This window comes from Temnothorax curvispinosus, unplaced genomic scaffold (genome assembly GCF_003070985.1).
Source record: "Temnothorax curvispinosus isolate PA1 unplaced genomic scaffold, ASM307098v1 QBEX01001787.1, whole genome shotgun sequence".
Lineage (NCBI taxonomy): Eukaryota > Metazoa > Arthropoda > Insecta > Hymenoptera > Formicidae > Temnothorax > Temnothorax curvispinosus.
The window spans coordinates 97,584-118,400 of record NW_020211567.1 but is presented as its reverse complement, the minus strand read 5'-3'; the positions used below and the strand labels follow the sequence as shown (position 1 = coordinate 118,400).

Below are 20,817 nucleotides of genomic sequence, written 5' to 3'. Positions count from 1 at the left end.
TATTTTCCTCGTGGATATTTATTTTTTGAAAATTATTCTTTATAAAGGAAAGAAAATTCGACGTGTGCGGAGCGAATGTTGAATTGAATCATTTTCAAATCTCATCTACGGAAATTTCGCACAATTAATTCGAAATCGATCTCTGCTCTCCTAATAAAAAATGCTGAAATATTTAGAATTGTAAAGATCATCCTTGGAATCATCTTATAGTCTTTTACTCTTATACCTCATCGCATGCACGAGGATGCGGGGAGTATAAATCGGTATAAACTCAAGTTTCTTCTTTGCGAGGAGGCCGCGGATGGCAAATGCGCCACAAGGGCGAGGCGCAGAAGTTTAAAGTTGTTACTTAAATTGTAATGAGGAGTTATGTTTCATAGAGGAGAGGCATTACCGTTCGTTTCGGCACGCGATCGCCCAGCATGTGGCTGATGATGAAGAGCGCATTGATGAGAATATAGCCGGCGACCGTGACGTAGATCGTAGCTGCGTCGTCCAGCTTGAATCGCGGCCTGTTGAAAACGCGCTGGAACGAGTTCATTGGGTCCACCGCCAGACCGATCGCAAAAATGGCCAGTATCTGCATTGAAACGTATTAAAACGTAAGAAAAAGTGTTTGGAACAGCTATCTACGTTGGACGGCGATCGAAATAATGAAGAATAATATAGGACGAGTGATGCATGACGAATGAGAAGGAAAATACGTCGTCGTGTTATGTAGATCAAGAGTCGAGATATGAACCAAGAAATCAAGAATTAAAACACGGAAACCTCAATGAAAATTGCGATTCCCGCCAGTTAAATCGATACTTTATCGTATTTATCGAAGTTTCGCGCGAAAATTTCAACAACGGGATACGAAGCGCGCTGCACTGTTAAATTCGTAGTGTCAATTTGAATAATTTTTAATCATTTTTATAAGTCGCCGCTGCTCCTAATACTCCAATATTTAAAATAATACTGTTTAGAACAATAAATTTCGACACGGCATTTAAAAATAACAAAATGTTATTTAACTCAAGATATTTAAATTTTATCCTTTAATACTTTAACAGTATATAATCTATGCTACTCTCTATTCGAATTAAATTAAAAAGGTACTCACCACTTCGAGCACTTTAAGGGCGATGGGTAGATGACTTAGAATCTTGTGTCTTTTGGTAGTCGGCTGCTGACTTTGCTGCGGTTCGTCCGCCATTCTTACCCTTCGATGTTTTCCTCTTCCGTCGCCCAGTTTGAAGGATTTTTCAGTTCGATTTGATGACGATCGATTCTTTCTTCCCTGTGCGTGCCAACTCTACCCCTCGGTCTTAGCGACCCTAAAACGAGAAATGCGCGATAGACATCGTCCTTAGGGGAGCCGCACGTAAATCGGAGGGTCGAAGGCGCGGTGTATACGACGCAAAAGACTATAGCACGGATTATTTGCGCGATAAGATATTTCATTGTGTTTTCCGTCCATTCCAGGTCGATTTTCCTTGGCGAAATGCGTCGTAAATTATATTAAAATCGCAAATCGCTGAATATCGCGATATCTGGCACTAAATGATTCCGGTAGGATATTAAAATAAGTTAATTAAATTAAGGCGTTAGAGTAATTAAATGTAAAGTATTTATAGTAATTGAAGTAATAGTAATAAAAAGTAATGACACTCCTCGACACTTGGGGAGTGTCGCAAAAACGAACATTAACATATAGCATAAAATAAGTAATTAAGCGCGATAAAGATAAATCAGCTTTACATATATTTCAGGTGTATAATAGTTCGTAGAGGAACAAAGTGCGGCATTAATACGGCGCATTCCTCTACGACGTGTTTCGTAACTTCGGAAAATGGATTCCACTCGTCTAATTTTTTCCTTTTTTTTTATGGGAATGAATACGGAGTTACGTCACGAGTCGTGGCCTCCGCGGCTGAAAACTCGTTGTATCTAAATGGGCCTCAGACCGCGCGCAGAGAGTACGCTGAATAACAAATACTCCGTCCATTGATTCACCTGACACGCGCTCCGTCCACGTGTACCGTCACCTCCTATCGCCTCGCCAGAGCGATACCCGCGATTTCACTTCGAGTGTCTGCTACACGAGAAACACGAGTCGAGCTGCGTCAAACGAAGTCTTGGACCGTCAGGAATGCGTCGCGTTCTATTTTCTTTCTCTGTTATCTTCTATACTTCCAAGTCCAGAGACTTCACTCTTCACTCTTCACTCTTCACCGCACGCGGCCGATCGCCGGAGAAGCGCGAGGTTTAATAACGCGCGCGGATCGGTGCGCGTCGCGACGCGTGCGTCGTAGTCGTTGGAGGAAGAGGGAACGTGCCGTGCCCGCGTCGTGCAGCGGTGCAGCTCGGACTGAAACGCGGAGAACGTACGGCGAATATACGCGACACTTTACGATAGCTTTACGACTCCCCGCGCGCGCGCAGGCGAAGTACATCGGCGTTACGATCGAGTCCCACGCTTACGAGCAGGTCGTACGCGCCTTGGGCGTGCGGTCGCCGCCGATGGAATCGACGTTTCCGATACTACTAGGCCCTAGCCAGCGACGCTGTTAGCTTTCGCTCGTCTCGCGCCGAAGATCACCAACTAACTTTCGGTAAAAATGTTGTCGCGTTGCGCTGTCGCGACCGGGCCCTTTCTCTTTTCCCAACTTGGTATCGGCGCCGGGCTTTCTTAAATAGATTTAAAAAAAAAATGTCACACCTCTCTAAGACGTTATTTGGCAAAGGAAACGCAAGGAGGTCGGGGCTCCTTCACGCATGGTAGCGTTCCACATCGCCAGATTTCCGGCCGCGTTTTTGCCTGCCTAAAATATTTGTTCCGTATACCGCCGATGTGTCACGGGCGCGCGCCAAGTATTTTCTTCTTCTCGTGCACGCCCTGTTACGTCATCGATTGAACGTGCGTAATGACGATGCGTTGTAAGTCAGGCGCTCATTGAGAAATTTTCGCTCCAGCTTCCTGTAGTGATTTAATCATAAATAGGCTCTTTAATTCGTATAAAATTCGTATAACAATTGATTTTTAACGAAACATTAGGGAGTTCCAGACTGAAGCTGGTAGAAACAGAGCGTGAAATAATCGCTCGTTATTTAAACAATCTTTTTATTCTTTTTCTTTCAATTTTCGGAATATATTCTTCGTGTTAGTACTCTCGATTTTTAACGATTCAGCTTTGCCGTCCATTTTTTAACTGACCATACTCATGTTACTATATCGAAACGCAGTTGCACGCGATAACAAATACGCAGCGCGAGCTATAAAATTCACAATGAATTTCCGCGAGAGCGACTTCCTTCGCTGGAAACGCACTCGATCCTATTTCATGACGTTATATTTTGACGTTGCAGCGGTGCAAGGACACACGTAATTCTGCGGGCTGCCTGCCTGCCTGGCGTGCGTATCGAAAAGGCTCACCTCGCTATCGCATTACACGCGAACGCGCGCTTATTGCTGCTTCGCATAATTATGGCGACGCAGTTATTTTTACCTCGCGTGATTACCAAACATTCCGGATTACTAGAACATTTTGCTGCACTGTAATTGATTAGACTCTTTATTCGGAGCGCGACAAGTAGAATCTCCATGAAATACGACTGGAACGTCAATGATTGGAAAACGTTAATGTTATGGTTTTTAATTACATCGAACTTCAATTAATTCGAATTAACGAATATATCTAAGCAATTGTGTATCAATGCATCATTTCGTCATGTTTTATCAGCGTGTTGCGTATGAAAAATTAATTTCTCAAGAATTGTTACACGCGCTAATAAAGACGAAACGTTAAAGGAAAGTTTTAAATAATTTATAAATTAATTTAGAATTAATTGATTAATGTAAATTAATGTACTCTTTATCTAAAATTGAAACCAACCCGCACATTTCCGCAAAATTAGCTTCTTTTTCGCTTCTCGGTATTTGCGTTGTCTATAAAAAGAAGGTTATTACAAAAGAGTATATACGACTTCAACTTGTAGCTTTTGCAGGGTATACTCACTTTAGCCAACATTGCCAGAAACGAATCGTCGTGGTATCGATCCATGGTAGAATGTTGCACGACGAGCTGCAATCTCTGACTTTCCATACATCGCGATTACTGGGTATCTATGTCAACTCGTCCTCAATGAAACATTTACGAAGCGTATGCGATTGCACGGTTACTTTTCGACGGGCATACAAATGCTGAAGTAGTAATTTATCTGCCGACAATACGCATAACGTCAGTTTTTTTTTTATCGTATTGACTTGTTCTTTAGACTACTTTAGAGTCTTCAGACTTACAATGGCATGGGATACGTAAACCGGAAGAGACGGAAGATCGTCTATAGACATGCTTATGTCTTTAGATTTAATTGTCTTTTATTCCGTCTTTAGTAATGAAAATAATGCAAGTTAATTACGCGATAGTAGTGTTATTGAAGATTTGCAGGATAGCAGAAAAACTCTAACAAATTCAATTCTGAAGTTCTGTATTGCATACTTAACAGATTGTTTTTTAAATACTGTCCAATATTGTAGGAGTTGATTCTTGAAGTCATATTTTATGAAAAAAAAGTTTAAATGATCTTAAAAGCTTTGTTTTGGGGTGTTAAAAATTCTATAAAATTCTTTAAACGAAAAGAGGTTTTTTTCAAATTCTACCTAGTAAATGAACAGAGTATTACCTTCGATTATGCAATTATGTGGAATGCAATTTCGAATAATAAAATAAGAATAAAGGAATAAGATATTTAAATTTAAGATCTTAGTTAATTTTCAGCCTTTTCTTTCCTCTCAGTAAGTAGCTTATTCTTATTCAAGGGATATTTATCCTGTTATATACTAGGTTTACAACTTAGTTAAATTAGGCGTGACCTCCGTAATTAACGTGATTACGTGCCCGGCTCGTGGGTGGGTGTGTAATCGCGCCGGTCATCCGCGACGATCGCCAGGTCAAGTAGATTAATTGGTACACACGACGGGATCTTAAAGGGCCCTAGATGAAATCATCCGGTGGAACGTTACGGAGCTGTGTTTGCCTCGAAAAGGGCGTGAGTCATATTTTTCGTCACACTGTCTACGTTTCTTCCTCCGCATTTCTTTCGTTTCCACAATTGAGCCTCGTTAAATAAAGGAGGGCACACGCATAATAATCGCCCGATATGTATTATCGGTCGTTAAACGCGGAAAAATGTAACAGACATGTCAAGGAGAAACAAATTTTCATAGGCGTCGCAACGCGAAGATACCTAAAAATGCTACCTTAAAAAAAGTCTCTAAAAATGTTTATTTATAAAATATAAATAATAATAATTGAGGAATATTGCTGTAACGAAGATTTAAACATGCACGAAAAAATGTATTTTAAGCCGTTTTATTACAAATTTTGTAATAAACTTTATTTCGTATACGTTACATGTATTTTCAATGGGAAGTATATGTCTGTATGAATAAATATGTATAAAAACGCATAATGGGGAAACTTTGTCTCTCCTCGAAGAAGGACAAGGTTACTTGCGTTTTCCGCGAAGAGAGAAACCTCCGTACAGAAACGTGACTAACAATATACCCAGAGACATAATCGAATTTAATCGTAATAGAGTTTTAATACATGAAAACTTCTACTTCTTAGCGTATATTGCTAGTATATTGTAACATGAGTTGATGGGAATGAAACGGAAGTTTTTCGTAAAATATTGTCGCTATTAAAACGATGTTTATCTCGCAATACTTTCCCTTTTATTGAAATTCATCCTTAGCGTAATGGAGGAAACTTAATATTAAGTCCATCAGGTACGCTGCGCCTTCTAAAACGCACAACGAGCCCACAGCCAAGCCAATCTGGAATTACAGAATTTTTGCGGTTTAATACGACGCAGTTGGTCGCTGATTTTAGTGGAGAAATAAAATGGTAAACGTATTTCGTAAGACAGATTTCAGCAAATTTGTTTTTCTAATAAAACGGATGTTTATTATAATAACTATCTGGAAATTTACGCCAACAGCTTTTAACTTTTCAGTCATTTTTTAAAAATAATTTTACCTTATAAGTTAATTCGACTTACCTGCCTCTCTGGCGCATCATATACGAATTTCTGCTCAGGTTGATAACCATGCCAGTAATGAAGGGCCGTTCCGCCCACGGCAACAAACATGAAAGTCCCGACGAAATTCATGATGATTTCCTGTAATGAAGATGACACGTTTTGATTAAATTGTTTCAAAATTGTTTAAGATTGTTGAACTTTCACACAATTTTGCACGATGTAACACTACCTTTGGATAAAGAAAAAAAATGTACATTCGATATTTATCAGAAAGTCTATAAATTGTGAAAAGATACGCTGCTTCTGATATGTCTTATAAAAAATGCCATTTAAATCTTTGGAATTGATGTGCGATATATGATACAATACTTCGTTTACACTATATTTAACATGAACTATTCAATCGAAATCCGTCGCATCCTCAGTCAAGTGAAAAGAGCAAAACACTTACAACTAGAGTCTTTTTATGGTCGGTATTGCCAAAACAGTAGCTGATGAGGACGACGCTCGTGTAGATGAAAAACCCGACGAATACGCCGGAAGCGACAATCTCGGCATCGGGATTCTTGTCCTCGTTCAAGTTCCAAGTTCCACCTACGCCTAGAAACTCACCGCCGTATCCTGTACGGTACAGGATGATGATGATGAGGTTGATAACCTGCGGCAAATAGACGAATTTTCAAAATATATACACAGATAGCCAGAGGTTTGTCGTAAACATCTGCTGCAAATTGTATTAATAGACTGTTAGGAAAAATGTAACAGAATATGCTATAATAGAATGTGAACAGATTAACTGCAGAAATCGAATAGAATCTGCCATTTTTATTCATAAATAAAATCGAATATTATTTCAATGATTACGAAATGACAGATTCTGCTGGCATTTGCTGCTAGATTATGTTGGTACTCTTCGCTGGCAGAATATGAGCTTAATGCGAACCCAGTTGGTGCCAATCTGCCGCAATATTCTGCTGTTAATAGTGTTAATCTTGCTTGGGTATTTACAAGTGTGTGGTATGTCCCAGAAACTTATGTAATGATAGTGAAGCAATATTGTCCAAGTTTAAAATAAACTTACTTTTCTAATTATATAGCCAGAAATGTTTTGAAACGTTAGAAACGAATAAAAGTCTAGGGAAACTAAGTTTTAGGAAGATATGTGAGTGATAAAAACTCATTTTTTAAGTAACCGTAGTTTTATATTTATGTGAACAAGAAACTCTTATTTTATGGCCCCCCCCCCCCAAAAGATTGATGTCAAAAATTTAAAATTTTATGGAAGAATTAATCGAAGGAAAAAATTGTCTCAAGATGTGATAGAATCTTATTATCGCTATATATTTTCTGGGACACTCTGTAGTTCCACGCACTAAAAACGACGGCAACGTAGCGTATCGCTTGCTAAACAACATGCGTTATCGCACGCCGATAAGGGCAATAGAATGATTCATACGTCTCGTAAGAATGTCCCTTGAATGAGTGTACGATGATCTTTTTCAGTCTACGCCTTTTTATGATTAATCGAATACATTGACCGCGTTAATTAAACAATTTACGACATGCGTCACATTGAAACTACGTTTCCCGTGCCGAAGTTTTATTACCTTGTTAGCATTTTTATTCTTTTCGATATTTAATTGGACCCGAGGTTTTAATCTCAGACTATTTTATCTCTGCGTATGTCATATCACAAGACAAAAATACCCGCTTTTACACTTTACATAGTGAAGAAGAAATTTATCAAATTGATCGTGAAGCTCGTCGAAACTTGTAGATTGCTCAATTTGATAAGTTTTTTGTATTGGTGAATATCCGATTAACAATTCAAAGAATGCCTGCAAATAAATCTCGAGATAAAATCTTGTTAAAAAATAGCCGTTTAAAATTAAATAAAGAAAAAAGATGATATTATTTATTTACAAATTAATTACTGAAAATTCCTATATTTTGAATTGTTCAAAATTTTATACACTGGGTTTTTATTTCAAATCAAGAATTTGTCAGAATTGATAAGAAGATATCGTCTCGTTATGGGATACTCTATCGAAATTTTCTTTCTCCCTTTTTTTCTGTTAGATATACACTTTTCACGATTACGATATACGAAAACCAAAATCTTCTCACCAACTTTAGCACTTTGATCACTATACTCGCAATAGTCTGCAGGGAAACCATGCTTGCAGACTTCTCGGCACCTTCCTCTCGCCGTGAAAACGCACGTAACAAAATGAAACTTGCGCCGAGGTTTTGATGATTCCGAAGCGGAACCAAGCCCTCCTTATCTAATCAGATGATACGGGAGAGTACGTTGAAAAGGGGATAAGAATCGTAGAGGACAGCTGCACATGCGCGATCTAAATCTTATCTAAATGATAATTTCAACTGGACGCATCGTAAAATTATCACGTTGTACTTCTTCATTTTCGCAATAGCGGATTTCTAGACGGTGTCACCTAGAAATGTTTATCGACGATTTTTCAGGAGCTCGGCCTGGCGATCAAGCCGGAGCAAATCGCCGAAATGGAGGCACACGTGGACGACATCGACTTCGAAGCCGCCGCCAAGGAGGAAAGGTTGACGAGGCACGATGTGATGGCCCACGTTCACGTATTCGGCAAACAGTGTCCCCTGGCTGCGCCCATCATCCATCTTGGTGCGACCAGCTGTTATGTGGGCGATAACACGGTACACGTCCCGTTAACTCTGTCATAAAAATATTCTTCTTCATTTATCTTGCTAGCAAGATATAATTATATTTTTAATTACTGATAACCGATTGCCACACCTTTCCATGTGTTTTCGCTCAACTAATTGGTAGTTATCTAATTTGTTAACGTTATCTTTTCTTGAAGGACCTCCTGCTGCTCCGCCAAGGTTTCGACATATTGCTTCCGAAGCTAGCCAGCGTAATCCAGCGCCTCGCGAAATTCGCTCACGAGTATCGCAGTCTGCCCACTTTGGGCTTCACTCATCTTCAGCCCGCGCAACTGACGACGGTCGGCAAAAGAGCGACGCTATGGCTGCAGGACTTGGTGATGGACGAGAGAGCTATCCGTCGCGCCAGGAACGATCTGAAATTCCGCGGCGTTAAAGGCACTACCGGCACCCAAGCGTCTTTCCTTCAGCTCTTTAACGGTCGGTCCGTTTAGCCTTTCTGTAACCCTTTGATTTTTAGGAAAAAATAGTTTGTGAAACATGATATTGAGATGATTTTTTAGATTATCTTCATTAAAGAACGATTTATTAGCTCCTAGAAAAATAATTACGATTAGATGTCTAGAAATTGTAAAAAGTAAATGTAACAGGCGTGTAGGTGATGTGTAATTTTCAAATTTCATTACATCAATAGGCGATGAGAAAAAGGTGAAGCAATTGGATGCTCTCGTGACTAAGATGGCCGGTTTCGAGAAGTACTACGCCGTCACCGGACAGACCTACAGCAGGAAAGTTGACATCGAATGTTTGAACGTTTTGAGCTCACTCGGCGCGAGCGTTCACAAGGTGAGCCCGAATTGATTGCATCCGTGCCAATATATAACCGTGGCGGTTTTAATGGGACTCATATTTAAACATCTATTTCTTCCACTGCGAAGAAATCACGGTCTTGAATTAATTTTTCCCTTTCTAATTTCCCTAGATTTGCACGGATCTTCGTCTTCTCGCTAACATGAAGGAGATCGAGGAGCCCTTCGAGAGTACACAGATAGGCTCCAGCGCGATGCCCTACAAGCGAAATCCGATGCGCTCCGAGAGATGTTGCAGCGTGGCACGTCACCTGATGGTTCTCGTGAACGACGTCCTCCATACCGCGGCGGTCCAGTGGATGGAACGAACGTTGGACGACTCGGCGAATCGCCGACTCGCCCTGGCGGAAGCCTACCTGTCGGCCGACACGATCCTGATGACTCTCCAGAATATTACGGAGGGATTAGTCGTTTATCCCAAGGTCATCGCCAGGCATGTGGCACAGGAGTTGCCTTTCATGTCGACGGAGAATGTGATCATGGCTATGGTGAAGACTGGTGGCGATAGACAGGTGTGAAATGCACTTTATTAGATATTTTTGGAGAATAATTTTTATTATTTATTTAAATCGAGAATATCTAGTCAATGAATATTGAATTATGAATAACTGATTTCAATCAATCAAAATGTGAAATTTTGATTTTCAGTTGATTTTATAATCAATCGTATATTTGACGTAATTCTTTGTGACTTTAATATTTTAAGGAATATTATAGATAATTAATGTTGCATATATACTTTAATATATTTGCTTTAGGATTGCCACGAGAAAATCCGCGTATTGTCGCAAGAAGCCGCAGAGCAGGTTAAACAACACGGTTTGGATAACGACCTGGTTGACAGGATCAGGAGAGATCCGTATTTCGCGCCGATTTTGCCACAATTAGATGCTCTGTTGAACCCGTCAACCTTCGTCGGCAGGGCGCCGCAACAAGTTGTCGAGTTCCTCGAAGAAGAGGTGTATCCCATTCTCAAAAATTACAAGGGATTAGAAAGTGGAAAAGTCGAACTACATATTTGATTGTGTTATAGAAAGCTCCTCATGTTCCTTCCAAAGAAATTTGTATGTGATGCCGACTTATTATTCGGGTATTAGAATATGATTGACTTTTAACGAAATTTTGTTGGTGATAAGAAATACGTGCACAACTTTATTATTCATCGCGTTAACATTTCTTATATTGATACATTTAATAAAATTATAGAAAAATAATTTGCACTGTTCGTCGCAGTTGCGCGCGCGCGCGTGTTCTCTCTTGCCTAATGAGTTTAATTAATCGGTAATCCTTCTGTTTTATTGCCGCAATCTCTCTCTTCTCTTTTTTTGTTTTTTTGCCAATTTCACAGGTCTTCTCTCAGACGTAACTGCTGTGATAGCAGGCAATTATGTATATTTACAGTATAGAAAATACAAGAGATAGATAAATAGATAGATAGATTGATAGATAGATTGATAGCTGGATGTATAGATAGATAGACAGATAGATAAAGACGAAAAGAGAGATAGAGCAATTAACCAATGTATATAAACTAGATTGAAAACAGAATTGAAAATAAAAGGAAACGATATATTCAAATTATAATGATAAAAATGAAAAGACGGGAGAACAAGGTGAAGAAAATTCAGAAAGAACGATAATATGTTTATTTTTTTTTAGAGAAAGAAGACTAGAAAAAAAATGAAGGAACTAATAAACGAGAAGATAAGTTTAAAAGAGAAATCAATGACACTGAAATAAAAGGAAATAATAAAAGTAGAAATTGTCGATAAAGCGTAAAGAAAATTTCAATGAAGAAATGAAAGAGAAAAGATAAGTCAAGACACTGCAAGAAGATAATAAGAAGAAAGATAGTATGTTTCTAAAGATAATAAACGTGTAATATACCGAAGTAAAAGAGCTGAAGCTTGACAGACTAAAAGCATAATATCGACAGAAATAAAGGAAATAAAAGAAGAAAGAGCGAAAGAGATAGATAAGGAAGCAATATATGAAATAGAAATATAGAAATTTTAATAGAAATAAAGAAATGATAATAAAAGACGAAGAAGGTAGAGGTAGAGGCAAAGAGGTAGAGGCAAACCGAGTAGAAATAACTAAGAAAAAGAAAGATAGCGAATAGAGGAAATTATAAAGCTTAGACAGTACTAGAAACATAAATCAAAGAAATATGGAGAAAGAGGAACGTGTAAATTTTGAATGGAGAAAGTTGTTTCTTAATCGTAGCGAAGAAAATAAGGAAGCGATAAAATATCAAGAAAAACGAATCAAGAGACGAGGTGAAAGTAGTAAACAAAATGTAAACAAAAAAAATGTTAGAAAGCGAACCGAAAGAAATGCGAAGCGGAAGCTAGAAACTGGAGACATTCGTGTTAGTTTACGAAATAATTATAGATATTTTATCATTTTAAAGAAATTATAAAATCAATGAAATTTTAGACAAGTGAAAATAGCTATCACAGAATGTTAAATCCATTGAGAAGTTTTAGAACTACGAATTAGGAACTCTGTTTCAGCACACAAGAAAGCTCTCGTTTGTAGAAAAAAATCTAGGATTTTGCAAAAGCGTTTTAATCCTTTTTTCTTTTTTATATATATACTTTTAAATGCATTTAATGACAATCTGGCGATTTCTCGGTCTAAGAGCATGACATCATGTTTTAGAATCTTATAATTTCAATCGGGTAATATGTGATGATTTTAAAAAATATAATTAAATTGTTACTAACCAAAAGATAAAAGATGAATCATAAAATCCAACAAATTTTTACAATTGTTTCTTGTTAAACTTTTTCTTGTTATCTTTTTTAAACTAAAAATGGGTAATTCGAAATTTTTGATTAAATATTTCAACTTGATAATCAAGAATCTTTCTAGATTCAGTTTTAGTTTATAATTTCAATTTTGTTTCCCTGAATGGTGGTCCTGAATTCGCCCAAGATTGTTGTTTAATGGTCCAGCTTATCTTTTATAAACGCGGTGACCAGTAAAACTGGCTCCATCGGTAATCTTCCCGGATTCAACGAAGACGGCAAGTTGGTCGCCGGCTTCGACGTCCAACAGAACGAGATTGCTCCCTCCGCCTGGACCGGCGCTGATAATCGGTCTCCAACTGTCGGATTTGTTCAGTTTGCGTTTCAGTGTCAGCCGCAGATCCGTGCTACCGTATCCGGCGAAGCTGAATTGGTAGAGGCCTGGACAATGCGTGGTGAAGATCCCGGTTTCCGCCGCGTAACCGACTCCTTTGTCCACTAGTGTCTGGGCAAGGACGAGCTTAGCTTCCTGTATACATTTACACGTACATTACAATATTTTCTAAGTGCACGAAAATTATCAAATTTAGAATTATAAAAAAAATCAGATCAGTTTTCTCTGTCTATCGTCAAAATTCTTCTATTTTTATTAAAATTAATAAAATTAATAAAATTAAAAAAAAAACAACCAAAGAGCCCTTAGCAATAAGTCATATAAAATAATAGATTAAGACTTCGCGAAATAAAATGACGAAGATGTCGGTGGCCAGTTATGAAGACGTGAACGTGAAACTGATATGCGATCCTCTTGATAAATATCGTGTTATATCTCGCATCATGACTAATGACACTATCGATAAATTAAGGAATAATAATATATTCAAGAACATTCGTGATCTCGGGCATTCGCAATCTTGAACAAATAAATTATAATAATTGTATCTTAGTTCGCAGATATATTCCTTTTACTTTAATTTAGAGGTTATTTAATTACGCTATTGTACTCACATTCACTGATCCTTGGATGCCAGAGAAAGCGACAAGTCCGGCGCAATCGGCGGCGGTTGCCAATTTTTTGGAGCCGACCGTGGTGATGCCAGAATTTTCCGGTGGATCTGGTACCGCTGCATCGGTCAACACGACCGCTGCCAATATCAGCACCGCCCACACCACCCTGTTTATACAAATGAGCGAATGTGCATTAGTCAGCGAAACTTGACTTGATCTTACACAAATGCTGGAATAATATTAAGAAATAAATTCTTGCAAATTTTATTTAAACAATTTTTACAGAAGTTGCAGACGCGCGTGATTGATTTTTCCTTAATGATTTATTATGTGTAAATTAATATCTATTACATAACAAATTAATAAAACATTGTATATATAAATTTTATTAATTTATTTTATTAATTATTATATATATTATATATTAATATAAACATTATATATATAATATTTTAAGTTACGCTCTTGAAAATTTGTTTTTTATTATTAAATCTCTTGCTAGTTAAGCTCTAAATTAATATATTGCAATAAAAAGTAAATTTATGTAAAGATAATTCTTTTAAAAGTGAGTTTTAAAAAGTAAACATTATATATAGTTGTTAAAGATATCTCATTTGTTTGATAAGAAAGGAGTGTAAACTAATTAGTTGGATCAGAGTCCTGATCCACAAATAAATCTAAGGTGAGAAAAGATGTAACTGCGATTTGAAATTACGCGAGAAGCGATACGTGTAATTAGCATCAACGCGGACGAAGCGACAACACGTTATTGCGCAACACGTCACGTGGGCGTGCAAAGGCGTTTTTTGCGCTCGTATCGTATTCTTTTTCTGTTCGGCTGACGTTTAATCGCCAATGTGACCATTCTCGGTAAAGTTCAGTCGGTGGTTTGCGCTACTTTCACTGCTTGCGGCTACTTCTCATAATCAGCCAAGTCTCCAGGCTCGTCCTCTCCTTTACATGTATCTTTTATTTTTCTCTCTCCTTTCTCCCTTCGTCAAGTAATTGCAAATTCTATCTTTTATTTTCCGTTTTCTGTTATAATGTCTTTCTTTCATAAATGTTTTATGAAACTTTTTTGAAGAATATATTTGTAATATTTTAATGAAATTAGAAATTAATTTTAACAATCAATTGCTTTATACGAAACTTAGATGTTTTTACTTTTAATAAAAAATTGTATAGATTACCATTTGCAAATGTAAAATGTTTAGATTATTTTTACCATATTATTTATAATTATAAATCAAATACTCAATTGTTGCGATTATAAATAAAATCACGATTCAGTGTTTAATATTTAATAGAAGAATAATACTTTCTTGGGTATGAGATATAAAATTTGTCCGCAAGATGAAATGGATCAACTTTCACCGCCATAAGAAAGCGGAATATATTGATACGCGCGATTGAAGATAAAAGTAAGTTGTTGACTATCAGAACGAAACGCGCAGTTATACTTTGAACTTGCCTTTTAATAACGTGATTACAATATAATGGAAAAACTTAGATCTCTTGTAATAGCAGAGAGAATATCATTTGTATTGATTTACTGCCGGAACTGCAAAGTGAAGCCAGTTGGAAGGTCGACGATTATCGCATTTTTATTTTCTGCACTTATGTAATGTGACAAGGATTGATTTGCATTTAATCGTATTGCAAATCTATTTACAAATACTTCTTTATGTAAATCAAAATCTTGCTGTGTTTATTAAGTTAATTTTTGCTACAGGAATAACTAACAGAATGTTCGATTAATATTATTTAACTATGTCCATAATTATAAACTATATAATGAGACAAATAGAAATATAGTTAATTTTTAAAATTAAATTTTTGTTTATTAAAACTTTAAAAAAATTGTTTGTATATGATCGCAAACATTAAAAAAATCTAATGTTAAAAAGCCTAATGATAAAAAGTTTAAATTATGATTTAAAACTCATAAACTGGGACTAATAATATTAATTTTAAGATTGTATGTTTGTCAAAATAAAGAAAAAATACGTTCCTTGCAATGTTTAAGAGTAAAATTACAATCAATGCCTAACACAACTGATGGAAAATAATAAATTGTTTATCATATAACAATAAAATAAACAAACTTACATGATGGTAAAATGTGGTGTGGCAGCGACGGATTTTCCCCGCTATCAGGCTGTTCCCTCAGTTGATGTTACGGGCAAATCAGACCGAATCGGACCCCTGAACGCCTTTATATCACCTCCTAGCCCGTACTAATGAATCGCACGTCGGCACCAGCCTTTTCTTTCATTTTGCGTCTCGTTCCAACCGCGACAAGAGCTCTCTTTCTCGCTGATTGGTAATCGCGTCCCCTCTCCAGTCGCCGATTGGCAAGTTGGCTGGCTAGGTAGTGACAGAGAGTGACAGCTTCCCACCATCATCAGCGAGAGGAAAGCAAGTTTCGAGAATAAAAAACTATCATTCTTTTTCTGTTTAATACGAGCGATCTAAATGTAACGGGATATTCGATAAATTGTCGATCGGCGAATTTTGAGAAATAACTGAATAAAATGGAATTAATTTCTCCTTTTAAAACAACACTTAGTTAATATTGATCTGAAAAACTCTATAAGTAAAGAGGTACAAACACGTAATATAATTTTTTATAAAGAAGGAATATATGATATATATTTTTAAAATAGTTTTCTCAAAATTTGCTATGTTTCTAATATTTTCTAATATTTTTTAAATGTAAGTAAATTATTCTAATTCTAATTAAATTAATTTTCTGATATCATACATTAATAGTTTCTAATATTTTTACTGAAATTGCAACATTCCAATAGAAGGATAAAGGTCAGTTGGCTAATAAATAAAGATGCATCTTGATCACGCAATTTATTTTTTATTAAGATTATAACAGTACTCAATTAATCGCTCGACAAGTGCTCGGCACGATAATTAAAGCGCTGTCAGAACCGTAGAAAGAGCAGACGTTGACATTATCGCTATGTTTTCTTAATAAGCGACGAATAAATTATATTTTGCGAAAACACGAGAGATACGATAGGAACGGAAAACTCAAGGGGCAAGCGTGCGTGCGTATATATAGTATATAACTTTTGAACAATTATCTGAGGAATGCCAGGAAGTTGTGGGCACCCGGAAAGGAAAGCGCAAAACTCGATCAGGAAGAATATCGCGCAGCACGCGTTATCGATATCGTTACGCCAGGTAAAATGGCGAAAGGCAATGGACCACTCGAAGTAGGAAATACTTGTTACATGTATAATTCTTGAACACAAAATTTCCATAAGATGAATGACATTTAAAAACGAAGAACAAACGTCATTATTTATTCATGTTCTTCGACTTTCTTCGCACGTTGTTAATTTTATCAGAGAAAAACATACCGCTGATATATTATTATCTTTATTAGAATATATATCGATGAGCGGATGGATTTTTCTTAAGCGACTCATTCGATATCTTTCACATAAATTTAGAATATAGAAATATGAGTTATATACATTGATATCTCCAGCGGTTTTTCGTGATTTGGATCGACGAGCACGGACTACTTTCACTCTGATGGCGCTTTCCTGTAGTACCTCGATCGCCTTGGATTCTCGGCCTTCTTCTTAACGTCTCAACAAGTTTCCATCTTCCCACGACTCCACTCTCCGACGCTAGAAGATTCACTTCAACGAGATATTTATCGACGCTATTCAATGCAAACGTTCGGGGATCTGGGTGTTAAGATAAATCCCGAAAGAAATCCAAGGCCGGGAGACCAATCCGCGTGAAAGTAACAATCGCTCGTTTATTTAATGACATACCACTGCACTCCGCAACGTTCCATTGTGTAATAATAGCAAATTGATCTTCCGAAGTGACCGATCTAAAAAATAATTTCAAAATGTACAAGTGGACCTTGACTTCTTCTATTTATTATGTACAAAAGAATTTTCGAATAGACGCCACGAGGATATAAAGAAGACGCCAATCGACCGATGATAAAGGCCTATAATGAAGCATTTACACTAATAAGTTATTGGCTTGGCAAGCTGGTCCCTTGCTGGGCCAGTTGCACGCGCCCGCGCTTGAATCGAACGTTAAATGAACCGGACAATTAAAGATGTGAAGGGTGAATTTCTTCTTCCACTGGTCCCAGTGGCAAGCGTAAAACTTATTACAGAGGCCGGGGTGTCTGAAGAGGCCTGGCCTGGCGCAATCGGTGGCACCGTTAATTACTTGGTCAGGATCGTCGTTATAATATTCTTCTTCTTCTTCTTCTTCGTTCTCTTCTTGCACTTCGTACTCCAATTTCTTGCCCATTCGACGACCCGAACGGAGCTCGTTGCTCCTCGCCGATATTCCAGTACCTGTCGCAGGTAAGTAAGAGGACGACGGCAGATTGGTCGAGACGCTCGTCGTTTCGTGTGGACTAATTTTAAAGGGTTGCGCTGGGAAATTATCGTAATTGGTAGAATAGTCGTCCTCTTCAGTAGAGCCGTCTCCAAGATCGACGTAAATCTCAGAAGAGTCGTAGTTGGACAGATCTACCTTGCCCTTGGAAGACTCGATCAGCTTCCTTGCTGGGCCGCGAATATTGGCGAAGGGATCACCCTTGCACGTGCACTCTGCTCCGAGTTTACCCAGAAGAAGTGGATGAAGATCGCTCCACTTGATAATGACCTTGCCTTTGCCTTCGGGCGATTTTGTGGTAACTTCATATGAGAAAGGAGCTCCATATGTCAAGGGACGGACGCCGCTTGGCGTTGTGACAGCGAAGCCACTGCCGAATCCTGAGCTCGTATAGGTGTCGTATTTAGTTGGCGTGTATTTAACGGTGCCCCTGTCATAGTTTGTAATTAACTTGTCGATCTTATCCTTTGAAATATCCAGATTTGTCGGGGAGCCGCCGCTAGGGGTTGTCTGTAGAGAAGACGGAGTGGTTGAAAATCCTTTGCCGGGGTAGCTGGAGGGCCTGAACGTGGTGGGCGATTGGAACGTGGAAGGACCTCCGTACGAAACGTCGGGGACCGATGAAGGTTTCTTGTATGTTACCCCGATGAACTCTGGTCGCGACGTTACCGTAGATCCCTCGTACTTCGTGGTGGACGAAATTACGCCGGACTCAGTCGACTTCGCCGGAAGGTATCCCAACGACGGGCTAAAACCTGTCGGGCCGCTTGAATCGGTTCTTTGGAAAGGCACTCCATAATCGTAACTAGACGTGGATACTGATGCAGTTTGCGAACCGCCCGTTCGTTGGGTGAACCGGTTATCAGTTGACACAGACACCGGAATGGCCGTCGAGGAAGTTACCGTCTTGTAACCGGTGTCGAAAGGTCTGACAGTCGATACAGCTACCGGAATCTTCTTCGATTCGAATAGAGTCGTACTGTAAATCTCTGGCTGTTCAGTGGTGTAAATTACGGGTCTGGCCGCTGACGTTGGTAAGCGGCTGAAGAACGGCGTCGATGTCGTAACCGGTAAATTATTTCCAATTGGTACAATCGGCGTTGAGGAGAACGTGGCGCCGCTAGTTCCGAATTGAACAGTCGGCTTGGGATACGAATAACCGGAAGTAACTGGTTGTATGGTGAAACGACCACCTGGCGCGGCTGTCGAGGAGTAGCCAGGTGGAGTCAAGGTGACGGACAAACGGTCAGTGGACGATGTTCTGGTATACCCAGCGACGTTCCCCTCGAATGCTTTTTCGCTGATATTATCGGGACTATAAGTAGGTCGATGATCACCTGTGCTTACCGAGAAGCTACCGCCACCGCCAAGAACAGCGGTCGTTATACCCGTTCTGGTTGGACCAGTCTTCGTGAATCCACTTGGAGTGAAAATGGATTTACTCGAGGAATATCCCGGAGCAACGGTAGTCGAGTCTCCGAAAGTGGAACCAAAAACACCAGCAGTACCTTCTTTTCTACCAGGAACGATTGAGTCGGGACGAATGGAGCTGGTTGGCCTGTAGTCCGGAATGTCGTTTTCTGTATACTTGCTAGTGTCGTAAACAACGTTGAATGTACCGCGTCCTTCATCGGTTCTGTAACCCTGAGAAGCCGTAGGTATTGGAGTGCTACTCGAATAGGTAACTGAACCGCTCGCAGGGCCGCTGATGCCGTGATAAGTTGATTGTGACTCGTACGTTTTATGAGTCGAGCTCTCGATGGTCGAACCCGGTTGAATGGAACCTCCTATAGATACTCCAGGAGCGGTTTGTCCGGAGATAGCGACGCCTGGGGTGGAGTCACCTTTGAAAAAGACACCGGCTGTCGAAGGACCGCTTATTGAAATCGCAGGACTCGGTGTCTCGTATATTAAAGTTCCCGGACTGGCCGATCCGCGATCTACGGTTTTCACTCCATCGCTGATCGCATAGCCCGGTGTTCCGGAAGAGGTGGCGACATAGCCAGGTTGGACTCCTCCGGTTAGGACAGTGCCCTGGCTAATGGCAGGGGTTGATACCGCTCCAGGAACGTTCCCGTGACTGAATACGGTCCCCGAGAAAGAGTCACTGGTAATAATATTTCCGTCCACGCTACTCCCAGTTTGAATCGCACCAGTAGTGCCTCTCTGAACGTCGTAGCCAGTAGGAATCTCATTGCCGTAAATACTGATGTTCAAGCTAGGTTTCGCGACATCAGGTTTCCCGTAGCCGCCTGTTAAACCGACTCCGCTCGTTTCAGTCGAGGCGTGACCTCTCACTCCGGCTCCTGTTGTTCCAATCGAAGGATAAATCGGTTCTCCGTGTAATATGAATACAGGAATCGTGTATCCTTCCTCATTGTTGTATTTATAGCCTGTCGAAGATGCGCCTGTTGGTCTAGGAGTAATGCTCACGTGCCCTGTAGGCTGTGAAAATTCTGAGGTTCCCAATTCGGGTTTTGAAACACCGCTAATGAAATCGGTTCCTGGAACACGACCTAAACTCGTTGTGCCGTACAGATTTGATTCTATCCCAGAACCAGACAGATTAATGTTACTTTCAGTAGAGCTGATGCCGCTCGTAGCTTTGGAGTATCCTGCGCCAGTCGATTTTCCGTACCCTATTGTAGTTGATCCCGCGTATTCTCTATCAGTCGATCCTGTGAATTCAACATTGCCACTAGCACCGTGATAAGATACAGATCCAAATGATGGGCCAGTTTGTCCGAACGATGGACTAGTTTGGCCGAATGACGGGCCAGTTTGGCCGAACGATGGCTGACGTCCAGGTGCTCCCGAATAAATACCGGTAGAAGCCGAATAACCATCGGCATTAAGCGTGCTAGAGCCTGCGTATATATTCGTCGATTCGACATATTTAGGACTAGTAGATCCTACTTGGACATCAATGGATCCTCCTGGAGCTCCTCCCGGAGTTCTAGAATAACTTGTATCTATTATCGGACTAGTCGTACTTCCTGTATAGCCTCCCGCTACCGAACCAGGATAGTTTGAAATAGGTCTTCCCGAATAAGTTACACCTTGCTGCGTCAAATGACTTCCACTAGCAGTTCCGGAATATTCTCCCG

The 20,817-nt window shown here is 39.3% G+C and overlaps 4 protein-coding genes across 4 annotated transcripts in view; 1 reads left to right on the top strand and 3 right to left on the bottom strand.

Moving 5' to 3' along the window:
• LOC112468484 (adenylosuccinate lyase) overlaps positions 1-10,771 on the top strand; it is a 24,257-nt gene extending 13,486 nt beyond the window's left edge. The window contains exons 2-6 of the mRNA XM_025037696.1: positions 8,515-8,718; positions 8,886-9,168; positions 9,383-9,534; positions 9,671-10,069; positions 10,316-10,771. Of these exons, the coding sequence (XP_024893464.1) occupies positions 8,515-8,718; positions 8,886-9,168; positions 9,383-9,534; positions 9,671-10,069; positions 10,316-10,579 (1,302 nt within the window). The 3' untranslated portion in view covers positions 10,580-10,771. The remainder of the gene's footprint in view (positions 1-8,514; positions 8,719-8,885; positions 9,169-9,382; positions 9,535-9,670; positions 10,070-10,315) is intronic.
• Positions 353-2,365, bottom strand: LOC112468513. Its single transcript, XM_025037725.1, has 3 exons — positions 1,999-2,365; positions 1,106-1,319; positions 353-580 (listed from the first exon to the last, which is right to left on the bottom strand). Exons 2-3 carry the CDS (start codon positions 1,196-1,198, stop codon positions 368-370), a joined length of 306 nt encoding a protein of 101 aa, XP_024893493.1. The 5' UTR covers positions 1,199-1,319; positions 1,999-2,365; the 3' UTR covers positions 353-367.
• LOC112468506 (protein snakeskin) lies at positions 5,344-8,541 on the bottom strand. Its single transcript, XM_025037714.1, has 4 exons — positions 8,158-8,541; positions 6,482-6,688; positions 6,049-6,168; positions 5,344-5,824 (listed from the first exon to the last, which is right to left on the bottom strand). Exons 1-4 carry the CDS (start codon positions 8,206-8,208, stop codon positions 5,723-5,725), a joined length of 480 nt encoding a protein of 159 aa, XP_024893482.1. The 5' UTR covers positions 8,209-8,541; the 3' UTR covers positions 5,344-5,722.
• Positions 10,772-12,335: 1,564 nt separating the features above from the next.
• The window catches only part of LOC112468525, a 14,719-nt gene continuing 6,237 nt past the window's right edge, over positions 12,336-20,817 (bottom strand). Inside the window, 4 exon segments of the mRNA XM_025037747.1 lie at positions 12,336-12,839; positions 13,319-13,484; positions 17,325-20,813; positions 20,815-20,817. The exon segment at positions 20,815-20,817 is cut by the window's right edge and continues 643 nt beyond it. Coding sequence (XP_024893515.1) covers positions 12,519-12,839; positions 13,319-13,484; positions 17,325-20,813; positions 20,815-20,817 — 3,979 coding nt within the window. The 3' untranslated portion in view covers positions 12,336-12,518.

Bases quoted from the DNA above. Each gene is read 5' to 3' on its own strand.
- LOC112468513 (XM_025037725.1), bottom strand. From the start codon at position 1,198: ATGGCGGACGAACCGCAGCAAAGTCAGCAGCCGACTACCAAAAGACAC. The intron at 581-1,105 runs GTGAGTACCTTT...GTTTCAATGCAG, and splicing joins CCCTTAAAGTGCTCGAAGTG to ATACTGGCCATTTTTGCGAT.
- LOC112468506 (XM_025037714.1), bottom strand. From the start codon at position 8,208: ATGGTTTCCCTGCAGACTATTGCGAGTATAGTGATCAAAGTGCTAAAG. The intron at 6,169-6,481 runs GTAAGTGTTTTG...TCTTCATTACAG, and splicing joins ACCATAAAAAGACTCTAGTT to GAAATCATCATGAATTTCGT. The intron at 5,825-6,048 runs GTAAGTCGAATT...CTGTAATTCCAG, and splicing joins ATGATGCGCCAGAGAGGCAG to ATTGGCTTGGCTGTGGGCTC.